The sequence below is a fragment of the Rhyacophila brunnea genome, unplaced genomic scaffold, assembly GCF_057557595.1.
Source record: "Rhyacophila brunnea isolate RB1 unplaced genomic scaffold, BYU_Rbru_1.0 scaffold_20, whole genome shotgun sequence".
Classification (NCBI taxonomy): domain Eukaryota; kingdom Metazoa; phylum Arthropoda; class Insecta; order Trichoptera; family Rhyacophilidae; genus Rhyacophila; species Rhyacophila brunnea.
The window spans coordinates 11,612,085-11,625,946 of NW_028232860.1; the positions used below are offsets into that span (position 1 = coordinate 11,612,085).

Here is a 13,862-nt window from a genome sequence, read left to right on the forward strand (position 1 = left end):
CCGTTTTTGAAGACATCAACATATGTCCCAGCCTCGAGAGTTAAACCTGCAACCCACAGATGAGAAACAAGCATTCTAACCTATCAATAATTAAACATAAAAAGTGCTGGATATTTATTGTCATTATACCAGAGAAACTATAGTGACAAATAAAACTTTCAGTACTCAAAACCAATTGAGGGCCTCAAGGGACATTAAGGGGAAGAGGCATGCCAGCAGAGAATCTAGCGGAAAAATACGAAGTTTGCAATTTGAGATTTTTTTTTGATAATTTACAATTTCAACTTTATTAATTAATAAATATGTATCTGAAAACATTTTTTTTTTTAATTCAAAGATAAACTTACAATTGTAAAAAAATGTAATGTGAAATTTTATTTTAGGTATGGTCCCAATATTGAAGCTCGATTTGATATAAATAAAATGGATTTCAAGTTATACACATTTATATTTTTATAAAAATCAATGTTTTTTAAAATAAATATAAAAAAGATGAATTAGTCAAAAATCTACACGACGAATAATAAATATGACCATAAAATATAATGTAATAATAAGATGTGACCCTGCAACGAATTCACATTTTATTACAATTGTAAGTTTATCTTTGAATTAAGAAAAAAAATCTTTTTAATATTTTCTGATACATATTTATTAATTAATACAGTTGAAATTGTAAATTATCAAAAAAAAAAATCTCAAATTGCAAGCTTTATATTTTTCTGCCAGGTTCTCTGCTGGCATGCCTCTCCCCCTTAATCGGTCTAATAATCATTAATTGTTTATTATGTTCGAATTATAAATCTCATGAAATCATAAATTGGGAATGTTAAAATTTAAGCTTCTCAAAGGAAAAAAATATTATATAGTTTCCGAAACCCAGTAAATTTTTTATTCGGTTAACCCTTGGTTACTGTGCTTATGTTCATGAACAATTTGTGCGTTTCTTCTCTTAAACCTAGCAGGGCAGTAAGAGCAGGGGAAGTTTTTATCTCCTGAATGAGATTGGACAGCAAAATCACCACGATTTTTGACAACCTTCACTTTTTTATGAGTTTGACTATTCGCATTGGTAACGTCGGCTCTGAATGCACAATGCGTAGCCATATGTTTTCGCAGCTGCCACAGCAATGGAAATGTATGGGAACAAATATCACACTTGACATGACGATGAGGCTGGTGCATTTTAAGAAAATGAAATTGAGCCGAATTGTAGTGTTTCATGATTTTAGGGCACAGTGGGCAATGAAACCCTTCATCCGATTTTTTCATTACATTCTTTCGGTGGATATCGACTCTGTGTTGTCGATACGCTTCATGAGTGACTAAATCTATATTGCAGTATTTGCAGAAGGTAATGCATTCGAAATGTCGATGATTCGTGTGCAGCACGAGAGACCCTTTTCTTTTAAAGGAGGCAGGGCACCGAGCGCACCGGTGCGGACGTTCATCCCGTTTGTGTAAAAAGTGCAACTTTAGGTGCCTGGACATATTTCGCTGTGAGACTAGTTTTCCGCAATCCGAGCACAGAATGAACTTAGGACGGTGGATGTAGGCCATGTGCTGGCGTAGCCCTGAACTGGATTTCAAACATTTTCCGCATTCGGGACACAGATACGTCACGTTGTCTGCGGCATGAATCTTGTGCCATCTGACGTGCTGGGTATATTTCTTTCTGCCTTGGAATTTCTTATTGCAAACGTTGCAGGTGAGAGTTTCATTCCGCAAGTGCCACAGGACATGCTGTCTCAGCTGAATTGGGTTATTTATCTTAAATGGGCACCGGTGGCATTCATAACCCGCTCGGTCGGGGTGATTGGAAACGACGTGCGTTAATTTGTCCGCCTTCGATGTGAATGTCTTCGGACAGTGATCACATTTATAAACCAGACCGTGCCTGTCATAAAAGTGCTGATTTATTTCTTTTAAAGTGTTTTTCTGAACTTGGCAATGGATGCATCGGTATCGCCCGGAAGCATTAAAAAAAATGTCCATTTTGTGCACGGCACATAAATGTTTTTTGAACGTTTTGTGATTCCTGAGAATTTTATGGCAGAATTCGCAGAGCAGTCCTCCATGTATGGCAGATCTGACTGGTAAGATTTTATCAAATAATTCATCAACTTCTGACACATACTTCTCCAACGCGTTTGACCATTTTTGTTTTTCCACAACTTTACTCGGTTCGGCCGCAGATTGCAACGGCTCACGCTCAGTGGACATGTTATTGACTTTGAGTACTAATCTGCAATTGATTCGGTCGCCTCTATCATTGAGTTCTGGTGTCTCTTCGACCGGTCCAGGTATCGTTTCATCACTAATCCGTTTATCTGTATGTTTACTGTCTTTACATTCTTTCATTGGTTTATTATTACTAACCTGTTTTCCTATATCTTTACTGTCGTCATTTAAAAGTGTGCTGTTTTTCCTTCCAACGCAACGCATTAGCGTTTCCTTCTTTTTCAGGTAAGCTGCCAGTTCGGAACAAATCTTCAAATGATTTTGGATGTTGAATATTTTTACCACGGCTTCAAAGCAGTGAGGACACTTATCTGTGACAATTTTTGTACGGTCAATCTCCGACTTGTGTTCCTTGAGAGATTTAATTATTGTTTTATCATCCCTTTTCTCCGTTTCATTTTGACCTGAAGAGCTTTGTAAATCAACGCATTGATTACAAAGAACTATGTGTCCTTTACTCTCAATATCTTCAATAGTACTTTTAAAATTACCATTACATGCTTTACAAATAAAAATGTGATTAGAAATTTTATGGTTGTAAAAATCATTCTCCTTGTATGTGTCTTGACAGTAAATACAGAAGATAATTTTTTCATTATGCTTTGTCATCTTATGAGTTTCGAGGGTTGAAGGACTTACAAAGCGTTTTGGACATATTTTGCATGCAAATACTTCACAGGAGTCACTATGCTCGCGTAATTTTGATGAATCAACGAATTTGATGAGACATTTTTTGCAGTTTAAACGTGGAGAACACTTTAAGGAGTGAGAATGAAATTCTGCCTTATTGCGGAAGAAACTAAAGCACTCGACGCAAGTGACTTGTTTCCTACACTGGATTAAATGCCTCCGGAGTGCGGCTGGTGAAAATTTCTCATTGCAAATACTACAAACATTACGACCACCATTTACCAGCTCTGAATAGTTGGAAGCTTTAGTTTTCTTTACATCAGTTGTTGGTATGGAGACTTTTATCGAGCGTTTGTCAATTTTCGTGGGGAATTTCATTTTTTCCACGCTTACTCTTAATTCTTTGCATGTTTGAGTCGGTGGCATTTCAAAATTTTGTGATTCTTCCCGAATTCTGGAAAGTAGACGGACATTGAAATGAATTATTAATATACCTTGAAAATAATACCTTAAAGGATAAACACTGGAATATTGCTACGTTTGAAAGTTGAATGTTTAAAAATTTTGTGACGAAAACCCTTACTACCCTTAACTGAGTCGCAGCATTTGAAAAACAAGTTTCAGTTGTGAGCACTTCACATAATATTCGAAAAGTGAGACAAAATTTTTTTAGATTTGAGATTTTTTTACGAGGAATGGACGTTAGCCACTCACTCAGCCTATTGGGTTTACACTCAGAGTCCAAACGCACTCTGAAAAACAATATGTGAATTTGCCAGACCCGGGATAATATAGGCTGACACGTTACCGCTTGGCCATCATGCCTCTTTATACAAATGCGGCTCGAAAAAGATTGGGAACCCAAGCATTAAAGCTATTTTATGAATTTTCCATGTTCTTTGAATCATTTGTTATGTTATTCTAAAAATATATTTAAGAAACATTCATAGTTCACATTATAGACATTTTTGCTTTTGGCACTAACTCATCATTTACCTCCATCCAACAGTCATTCTTCACAACTCATGTACATTGAAATAGCAGACAAAACCATAAGCTATATCTACATTCGCTAGAGGAATGCTTCGCATAGTATGCGCATTGGCTGTCTCAAACCAGTTTCAAGATGGTCGTTTTTCGTGATGACCAGCGTTGGATTTCTGTTCAATATCACATCGGTGTTGGCAACCGAATGATTCTGCGAAAAATGTATAATAGTAAATCATAGTTTTTCTCAAAATACCTTTTTACACATTTCAATTAATTGTAAACTACATATAAAAATTTGGAAACAGCTAGAAAAATTGAAAACTATTTGACGTACAACTGCAGACAGTTGACAGAGTGTGTTCAACATATTCAATCTAATGCATGCCAAAAATACTCTGTAAAAAGTTGAAGTAAACTAATAGCGCCCGTACGCATGCATGGGTTTACTGGCACCAATAAGGTATAAATTAAACTATTGCGATAATAACTGTTAAACACATAATAAGTGCTCACTGACTAGCCAATCTCATTCTTCTAGTGTAAGCGAAACGCGATGTTGTCATTGAATGGTGCTATTTGATAGGTAGTGAATATCGGTTAACCTCAAAATGAGTCTTTCCGCGGTGTAGTTCGTTTTGCAGGTATCTCACAAATTCCAAATGTCGGGTGAAAATTCAGAAGCTTCTCAACTTTTCTGATCCATGCATGCAAATTTATAACTTGCACAATAATTCTTGTTATCGTAATACATACTGTCAGCAGTAAATCCATGCACGTGTAAACGGGGTATAATGTAGACATAGCTATACAGTAGCATTGGACTAAGGTGGACTATTTTGTTAGTAGTCTTAGTATGAATATATTATTACAATATAAATTTAAGTGGTTAAAAAATATCCAATTACAGAAAATAAAATTAATAACACATTATTTACAAAGTTCAAAAAATGAATCCAATATATTTGAATTGCTAGAGTTTGTGTTCAATTTTCTTATAATATTTAGTTAAACATGTCACACACATCAGATGTAACTTTTCATTGATGACAGTAGTTGTAAGAATCTATTATATTCTGGATAATTTAACTGAATAAAGTGAATCCCCGATTTTATGTTTTTGAAGGAACTTGAAAAAATGTAAATATAGGGAAAATGTGAAGTGGGAGTATTGAAATTATTGTTTTATTAAAAAATCATATAAATCGGTTTGGTAACTGACAATATTTTTCTTTGCCGACATATTATTTGAACGGGTGAAGGGACCACGATAGCTGAACGATAATGTGCCGGCTTATGATAATGTTATACAAATATTTATTATGCAATCATATGGTAAATTTCAACTATTGACATATCGCTAGCTTAGTATTGGTTTGTGACACAGACCACTTTTATAAAAAAAAAACTTTTTTACTTAAAATGATCATTGAGTATTGTTATGTTGCATATCCAGTGAAAAAAGACCAAAAAATATTGAAATAAACTAGTTGTAAGTATATTTTTGTTCCAAATCAATTCCAAAAATAACACAAAAGATTGGATTGGTTTGTTCCATATCCGGATATAGAACAAACCAATACTAATAATTCGCTACGCTATATTATACGTTGTATTGGTTTGTTCCATATCCTTTTCGACAAATGGCATTGCGCATTTTATCTGGAAGAATGTGGACAAAGAACAAAACAATACGCAAATTCGTCAGTTTATTTAGTCATAGTTACATTTAGTTACGTCATGCATAACGTTTGACTGGCATTAATTTGTTTGTGATTCGTATTGTATTATTATAAATCGTCACCGTTTTAGCAAAACCATCTATGTGCACTTTCTCAAATTGTGCAGGAGAAGGATAAAACTGAATAAAAAAATAATGTTACATTTAAACATTAAAATTATGAAGAATGCTTTATTATAATCAGAAAATGGTCTAAGATTATTATTTTGTTTACAAAAATCTTTTATTTTTAATACAAAAATAATAAAAATACAGTTTGTGATGTCACATAAGTTGTTTTGACCGTTTTGTAAATACACATAGTTTAATTTATTCATCAAAATGTGAATAATAATAAATTCATGAAAAACTGTTACATAAATAATAGTTGGAATATACATAGTGCGTTAGTGATAAATTGCAATATCATTTTATTAATTATTAATGCAATAGTGAGATGATATTATATTTATAAGTTCGTTTACTTTCTATTAGCAGGTTTAAATGTTAGGTTATCGTAGAAATAGTGGTGATCTTTCTCTATTACACTTTTTAATTCCTGAAGATGTATGTATTTCGACTGCGATATTGGCAATGATTCATTATATATTATATATTACAAAGGCAGTCAAACGGTTGCACTGATAAAGTTGAGTTTGTAAAAGATTGTTCCATCTGGTAGATACTGTAACATTTTAATATCATATACAACAGGATCTCCGATTCGTTTTCCTGGTCTGATTGAACTTAATCCAGATTTAATCTTATCCATAATTCTTAAAAATTTAAAATCAATGACATTAATTTTATAAGGTTGTTTTGGTCTTGCTAGCCGCATACGTGCTATATAATCAGATGGTGAATATATTGGAGGCTTAAAATACTTTTCTTAGGTGGCATGTGCACTATCGGCCTCTATCATGGTGTGGCCTTTTTCCAGAAAAAGCTGTTGAATCTCGATGTTTTCTCTCTCTAAAGATATAACTTAGAGCAGTAGCGAATAATTTATTTCGGTTTTGATATCCACACCCATCCGATATTAGAATTATTTCATTGTATTGTCCTGCTTTCGATGAGATGACACGAATTCATTAGAAGATACATTATGAAGAATGTATATGGTGAAATTGTGTAGTTGCAGCTTTTGTTTATAATACATTTGTGCCTGTGTTTTGGACATAGCAGCACACTTTGGAGATCCATTGTGATTACTAACCGTCCAGTAATACTTCTGGTACTCTCCTTCATTTCATTTTTGGTCTTCTAGCATCTTTTTTTTTTTTTTTTAATAATGTGGCTATTGTATTTCATTTCTGAAACATTCTTCATTTTATAACTACAGCAGATGGCAGTGATGGCACACTGATCTTTACGTGGTTAGTGGATACTGATTTTTTGGTGGTAAATATACTGGAGTATATTCTGCTGCTTTATGACCATTTTCCAGAGACCATTTTTTATATGCATCATGCATTTGTATTTTGGATCGGAAACACGATTCCACATACACCCTGGAGGTATTTTCTCTGCAATAATGGCTGGGAACTTTGGAATTAGATCCAACCATAATGTAACATTTTTCCACAAATCTCTCCGTTTTGATTTTTGGTTGCACTACCAATTATTTATCTTCAGTCAGATTCTTATTACCTGTCACTGTTGCTTTCAATTGGCCACTGTCATCGAGACGTTTGTAGTTGTTTATCCAACTTTTAAATTAATTCTCGCTTATACCCTATTGACCATGTAGGCATCTTCCAGAAATTATTGAATATTTCCTGTCTCTCTTTTTGAGAAAGCATCTTTCAAACCGTCGTGCAAGACCATAATGCATAGCATATAACATAGAAACAAACTATGTGTAGCCAAACTGTAAAAAAACATTACACTCTCGATATCAAAATACCATCTATATGTTACTATAATATACACATAGTTGTTTTTGTGAACCGTGGTTTTTGAACCTTACACATAGCTGTTTTTTATTTTTTGAAATAACTTCGGAGCGAGTTTACCCAACACATAGATCATTTTACTGGCCTATAGAGAAAAAAATAAGGAATGACTTGGTATTTAAAAGTCATTTTTGATAAAAGTGACACATAGATGATTTTGCTAAAACGGTGACGAAATATAAGTTTTAAAGTAAATAATGGATTTTTCTCCATCTCCCCTAGAATTTCTGATAACATTTGATTTAGAAAATGTTTTTTTCTCTTCCAAAGGCAAACGTATCAATTTTTTTTGAATGTCTTTAATTTTACAGCTTATTGCAATATAAATAAAACTGTATACAATTATTGTATTTGGCACGAATTCCTAAATGGCAGATCTGGAAATGTTTTGGCAAGTGCATTGATCAAAATACTGACAGATCATTCGTGACATTCCAACCATAAATTAAGTATATAATTTTGTGATCGGATAAATGTGTAGGTACCTCAAAATAAAAATTCCGTAAAAACGTAATTGAACAAAAGTTTTCTGAACCTGGGCATGGAACATTACAAAAGTTAGATACTGCTCATAGCGTAATTGAACGTTTCCTAAGAAATTGGGAGGTTTATTCTCCATTTTCATTGATTCGGTAGGTACTTAGATATATTGAAAATTTCATCGGAAAAAATGTTTTTTTATGTTTTACAGATGTTGGAAGCTGATTTTTTCGACTACCAAGTCATTGCAGTCTCTTACGCTTTTACCAATATTCAATTCACAAAATTAAAGCATTTACAATACGAAAAATGATCTCATCTGTCCAATGTGAAATGGCGAAAGGATTTCAGTGATCACTTCATTGAAATTAATTTGATTCGTCGTAATATAATTACCCCTTCCAGTAGTAGTAAAAATGGATTCCACTTCGTATACAAAATAGTAATTTCAATATTTTACCTCAAATTCCTATTTTAAAAAACTATGTTCCAATAGGAAACAAGTAAATTGTTAACATTAAGTCATAAAATGATAAGGATTTTTTCAAAGCATTATTTGCACTGTAAGCAATAAATAATGACAATTTTTTTTTCTGGAAACCTTTGTATAATTCGTTCAATTGCCTTATTTCCCTTTATATTTTTTATTTTTTTTCGATGATATTGTATTATTATTAGAAATTTATATTGTCCTTTTTCAATCTTTACTTACCTACCAAGATTATTTTAATGTTTTTATTGTAACAATTTTTCTTATCGCATTAAATGATAAATATAATGTATTTATTATTATTGATGAAAACACAGTAACAATGAAATAATACGCGCGTTGTAATACATATATAGGAAAAAATATTATCTTGGTTTGCTCCATATCCATAATTTGTTCCATATCCCCAAAAACGAAAAACATTGTGCATTTTGTGGATATGGAACATAACAAAAACGTAAAATAAAGCATTACGGTGTATAAGTGCCATGTAAAATCACTATTTATAAGATATATAGCTGAATATAATAACATCCCAACAGAAAGTTTGATTCTAAACCAAACGCAATCGCAGTAGTAAGCATGTGTACATGTAATGCTCGTTTCCCGCTAATTATTGAAGTTATTTGAATTGGTCTGTGTCACAAACCAATAGTAGGCTAGCGATATGCCGATGATATTGACGTCATTGCACGGTCCCCAGAAGCCCTCTAATGGGCATTTATTTCCGTAAAGTCAGCTGCTACAAATACATAACTCCGGATAAATGAAAGTAAAACAAAATACATGTGACAATTGTAAAAACACCAAACACAAAACATTAGCAACGATGCTTTTGAAACTGTGGATTCATTTGTTTATCTTTGGACCCTTGTCACAAACATTAATAACACTAGCGACGAAATAAATCGCCGAATCAAACCGACAACAGGTGCTATTTTGGTCTCCAAAAGCTTCTAAAGAACAAGGCTCTCTCGAGGAAAACCAAAACAACCTTATATAAAACTCTCCTGCGCCCAGTATTATCATATGGATCAGAATGCTGGGCACTCAGCAAACAGGATGAGAGAAATATGGATATTTTTGAGAGGAGAGTTTTGTGAAGAATCTTCGGGGCTGTTCAAGAAAGTGGCATTTCGAGGTCAAGGTATAATGAAGAGCTGTACGCACTCTATAGGGGCGAAAAGATCATGTGGCATATGAAAATGCTGAGACTGCGCTGGATTGACCAACTGCACAGAATATCGGAGGATATACCAGCAAGGCGAGCTATATACACAACCCCTGAAGGCAACAGAAAACCTGGAAGGACGAAATTGAGATGGCTGGACTGCGCCACAGAAGATTTAAGAATGGTCGGTCAAAGCAACGGGAGGGTGTCGGCGCAGGATCGTCCGGGATGTAGGAAGTTTTTGAAAAAGGCCAAGACCTGCCATGGGTTGTAGTGCCATAAATGATTGCTAATATTTAAAAATTAAAAATTAGGTCGATATTGCCGCCGAAGGGATGGTCCAAATCGATAATGTACTATTGCAGGATGACACAACACACTTCCAGCAAATACATACTCCCAGGTGGTGCCCGACGGATCAAGAAAAATAGCATGGTTAACATCTCTTGATCACCATGAAACCGAACACGGCCACTTGACTTTTACCACTAAGACATTTCTCTGTATCAAAGTTCACTGTGAGCTGTCATACCAGAAAGAGATGGCCATATAGTATTTGAGATCAAAAAATGTAGCGTTGCTCGTGGAGCATACCAGATTATTCCAATTTTATTAAATCCGATAAGATTAATTTGATATTGATTGATATCAAATATCTGATGAGAATGCTTTCATTATTGTCAGATATTTGATAGGTACTACTTACTAACCTACTTTTGAATCATTCTGTATTTTATATAAACATATGTGATATGATAGTATTTCTAATTCACTAATTTTATCTCAATGCAAAACGGCCATCGGTTTCCGATACAACAGCTCACGGTGAACTGTGATACAGCCAACTGCATACATATAATTTTCCGACACGCTATTATTATATTTGTGACTAAACGAAGACAATGCATTGGCGATTGACGATTGCAATGAGTCACCAGAGGGATTAACAAAAATCACTTCCACCATATCCATAAAAGATAATATGTAAATGTAACCTGTAAAATCGTTCACTGCTTAATCTTTACTAATATCACTGAGGAAAGCGGTGGCCCGACTATCCTCTCCAGAGGCACACTCTCCCGAGAAGCGGGAGGAAGGGGGCGTGGGCGGAGGAGGTCGGTGGCGGTCGCTGCGGAAGCCGGGCAGGGCGTGTTTGGCCTCGTGGCGCTTACAGTCAGTGCGCTGGCGGAAGAGGCGTCGACAGATACCACAGGCGAAAGGCCTCTCGTCAGTGTGCCGGCGCTCGTGTACCACCTGCGCGTCCCGCCGCTTGAACTGGGCGGGGCAATAGGAGCAGGGGAAGTCACGGCGGCCCAAGTGCACCCACTTGGTGTGGCTGCTGAGCGACCCGGCCGATGTGAATGTCTTATTGCACCTGTCACATGCAACGTGCGGTTTGGGTGGTTCATGTGCTGCCATGTGTGCGCGCATACGGCGCGCAGGGAAGGTCTCAGAGCAGACAGGGCATTCGACAAAAGGGCGAGGTCGCCGCGGTGTCGGGGAACTCTCCCCGGCTGGTGTCGGGCGCTGGGGTGAGAAGAGCCCCGAGTGGCGGTTGCGCCGGTGCATGCGCAAGTTCCTCAACTGCTTGAAGGCGGATTGACAGAGGTCGCAACGGTGGGGGCGCCCGAGAGCATGCGTGTCCATGTGCTGACGCAGCAGCTCTTTGGCCAGGAAGCCCCTGGAGCAGACATTGCAATGGAACATCCTACCGCCGCCGTGCATCCGGTTTCGGTGGCGAGGGAAGAAGCGCGCCTTGATGAACACACCACAGTCGGGGCATAGTATAGTGGCAGCCTTGCCGTCACGGTGGATGTAGCGTATGTGCGCCCTTAGCCCCGACCGAGAGGATAGACTCTTCCCGCACTCGGGGCACAGATTCACCTCGTTTTCCAGGACACGCTTCTTATGGTAGTTCTGGTGGTTGGCGAACTTTCTCCTACCCTTGATCGCCTTCCCGCACACATCGCAATTGACCATCTCCTCGTACCAGTGCCATCGATGGTGAGGCTTGAGACACGCCCGGTCGGTGAACTTGGCGTCGCATGTGCGACAGTTGTGTGTGGGCACCTCAGGGTGGGTGGAGCGCACGTGGATCATCTTTTCGACCCGGGAGGCAAACGTTATCGGGCAGTGCGCGCAAATAAAGAGGATTTCGTGGCGCTCGTAGAGGTGGCGGTTGATTCCCCGAAGTGTGGGCGCCCCGCGGCGACAGCTGGCACAGCGGAAGCGCATTGGGACGCCAAATATTGGAGCTAATACGTGCGTTACGCTCATGTGCCGCTTGTATGATCTCAGTTTATGGAAAGACTTCGTACAGATCTCGCAGGTGTGACGGAACTCTTTGCCACGCACCGTTTTCAGTGACATGGCGTCGAATATTCTGTCAACCGTCGATTCATATCTCTCCAGAGCATTGGACCATATCATTTCCTGCTTTAGTATTTTCAGGTTGTACAGGGGGGGGTTGAGTTGTTTTATTTCCGACCTTGGGAATTCAATATTCCCGCAATTGAGATTCGGGGGCTCGAGCTGTTTTATCTCCCAATTTCCGTTTTTGATATCTGCGGAGCTGAGATTCGGGGATTCGATCTGTTTTATTTCCCACTTTGGGTTTTTGATATTTGTGCAACTGAGATTTGAGGAATCGAGCTGTTTTATTTCCCACCTTGCGATTTTGATATTTGGGGGATCAGGCTGTTTTATTTCCATCTTAGGGTTTTTGATATTTGCGCAACTGAGATTTGAGGAATCGAGCTGTTTTATTTCCCATTTTGGGTTTTTGATATTTGTGCAACTGAGATTTGAGGAATTAAGCTGTTTTGTTTCCCACCTTGGGATTTTGATATTTGGGGTATCAGGCCGTTTTATTTCCCTTTGAACAATTTTGATTTCATTAGGAACATTAGGTGGATCGTGTTTGTTCATTTCTTTTGTTAAAATCTTTGCTTCCGCGCGATGGAGATCAAGTGGATCCAGCGGGATATCCACCACTCCGGTCAGATAAACCGGCTGGATAGGATATCCATTCACGAACGACAGAGATTCCCTCCTCTTCATGTAGATTGAGAGCTCGCGACAGTTTATCAGATGGCTTTCGATGTTGAATATTCTGCTACGATTTTGTAGACAGAAGGGACACCGACCGCTATTGTCCGATCCGGGGTGTTCGGACAGCGATGAGGAATCTTGTGTTTCGGGTATTTCCGCTATGCCGCTATCGTCTTCGGCACAAACAGTCCCGTCTTGCGTTTCCGAAGCGTCGGGTTCTGTTCGAATTTTGGCAACCTCACCCATAGGAGATGTCTTATCTTCCGATCTGGTGGATCTGCTTGAATCAGAAGATATCAGTTTTCCAATTTTAACTTTGGAGATAGTTTTCATACGGGTGGAGGAAAAGCATGCTACGCAGTGAATGCCTCCCTTGGTTTCGACATACCGAATGCTTGTGGTGAACGGGCGCGAACACTTTGTGCAGATAAAGCTATGTCGGACAGATGCGTGCTTCGCAAAATCTGATTCGCCCACGAAAGTCTCTTTACAGTATTTACAAGTTTTAGTGTGCCTTGCAGAGCAATGCATCGTGAGAGTTTCCGAGCTCACAAAACGTTTCGGACACAACCGGCAAGGGAATATGGAGCAAGAAATCTCATGATGTTGCTTGTCCGTCGCATTTTCAAATTTGATTTGGCATCTCTTGCACACCAAAGAGGAGGACGGGCAGTCGGGAAGATGAGCGGCTAGTTTCGTCTGGCCGCAAAAGTTTTGAGAGCATGCGGTGCAGGCGACCCGCCCGACTAGATGTTTCCGGTACAAGACGAGGACAGAGAATTCTTCATGGCAAGCGGCACATTTGTACTCTGTGCTCTGCGAACACTTTTTCAGATGGTATGCGAAAACTGCACCAGCCGAAAAGGAGAATTGGCACCTAGGACACTGTTCCATCAGTCCAGAGACCTCCGCCAGGGGGTCCTCCTCCAGCCATTCCGAGATCGAACTGTCACTGTCCACTTCTTCCTTGCACACGGTAGGCACCGGAACATTTTGTTCGCGGTCTTGAGATCTGAAAAGCGCCAACACAATGGAGTTCAATAATTACATTACATTACAATTTCGAACAATGTGAGTGATATTAGTCTTGAGGCCATCGACGGTCCGTGGTTTGCTCATATAGACCATGTATGGCGA

At 38.0% G+C, this 13,862-nt stretch overlaps 1 protein-coding gene across 2 annotated transcripts in view; it reads right to left on the reverse strand.

Moving 5' to 3' along the window:
• Positions 1-765: 765 nt before the first annotated feature.
• LOC147071191 (uncharacterized) overlaps positions 766-13,862 on the reverse strand; it is a 43,344-nt gene continuing 30,247 nt past the window's right edge. Inside the window, exon 6 of one of the 2 annotated variants that reach the window (XM_085948073.1) lies at positions 766-3,325. In XM_085948073.1, coding sequence (XP_085804199.1) covers positions 892-3,325 — 2,434 coding nt within the window. In that variant the 3' untranslated portion in view covers positions 766-891. Of the gene's footprint in view, positions 3,326-8,612; positions 13,738-13,862 lie in introns of those variants that run through there. The other variant, XM_085948072.1, reaches the window with a different exon arrangement.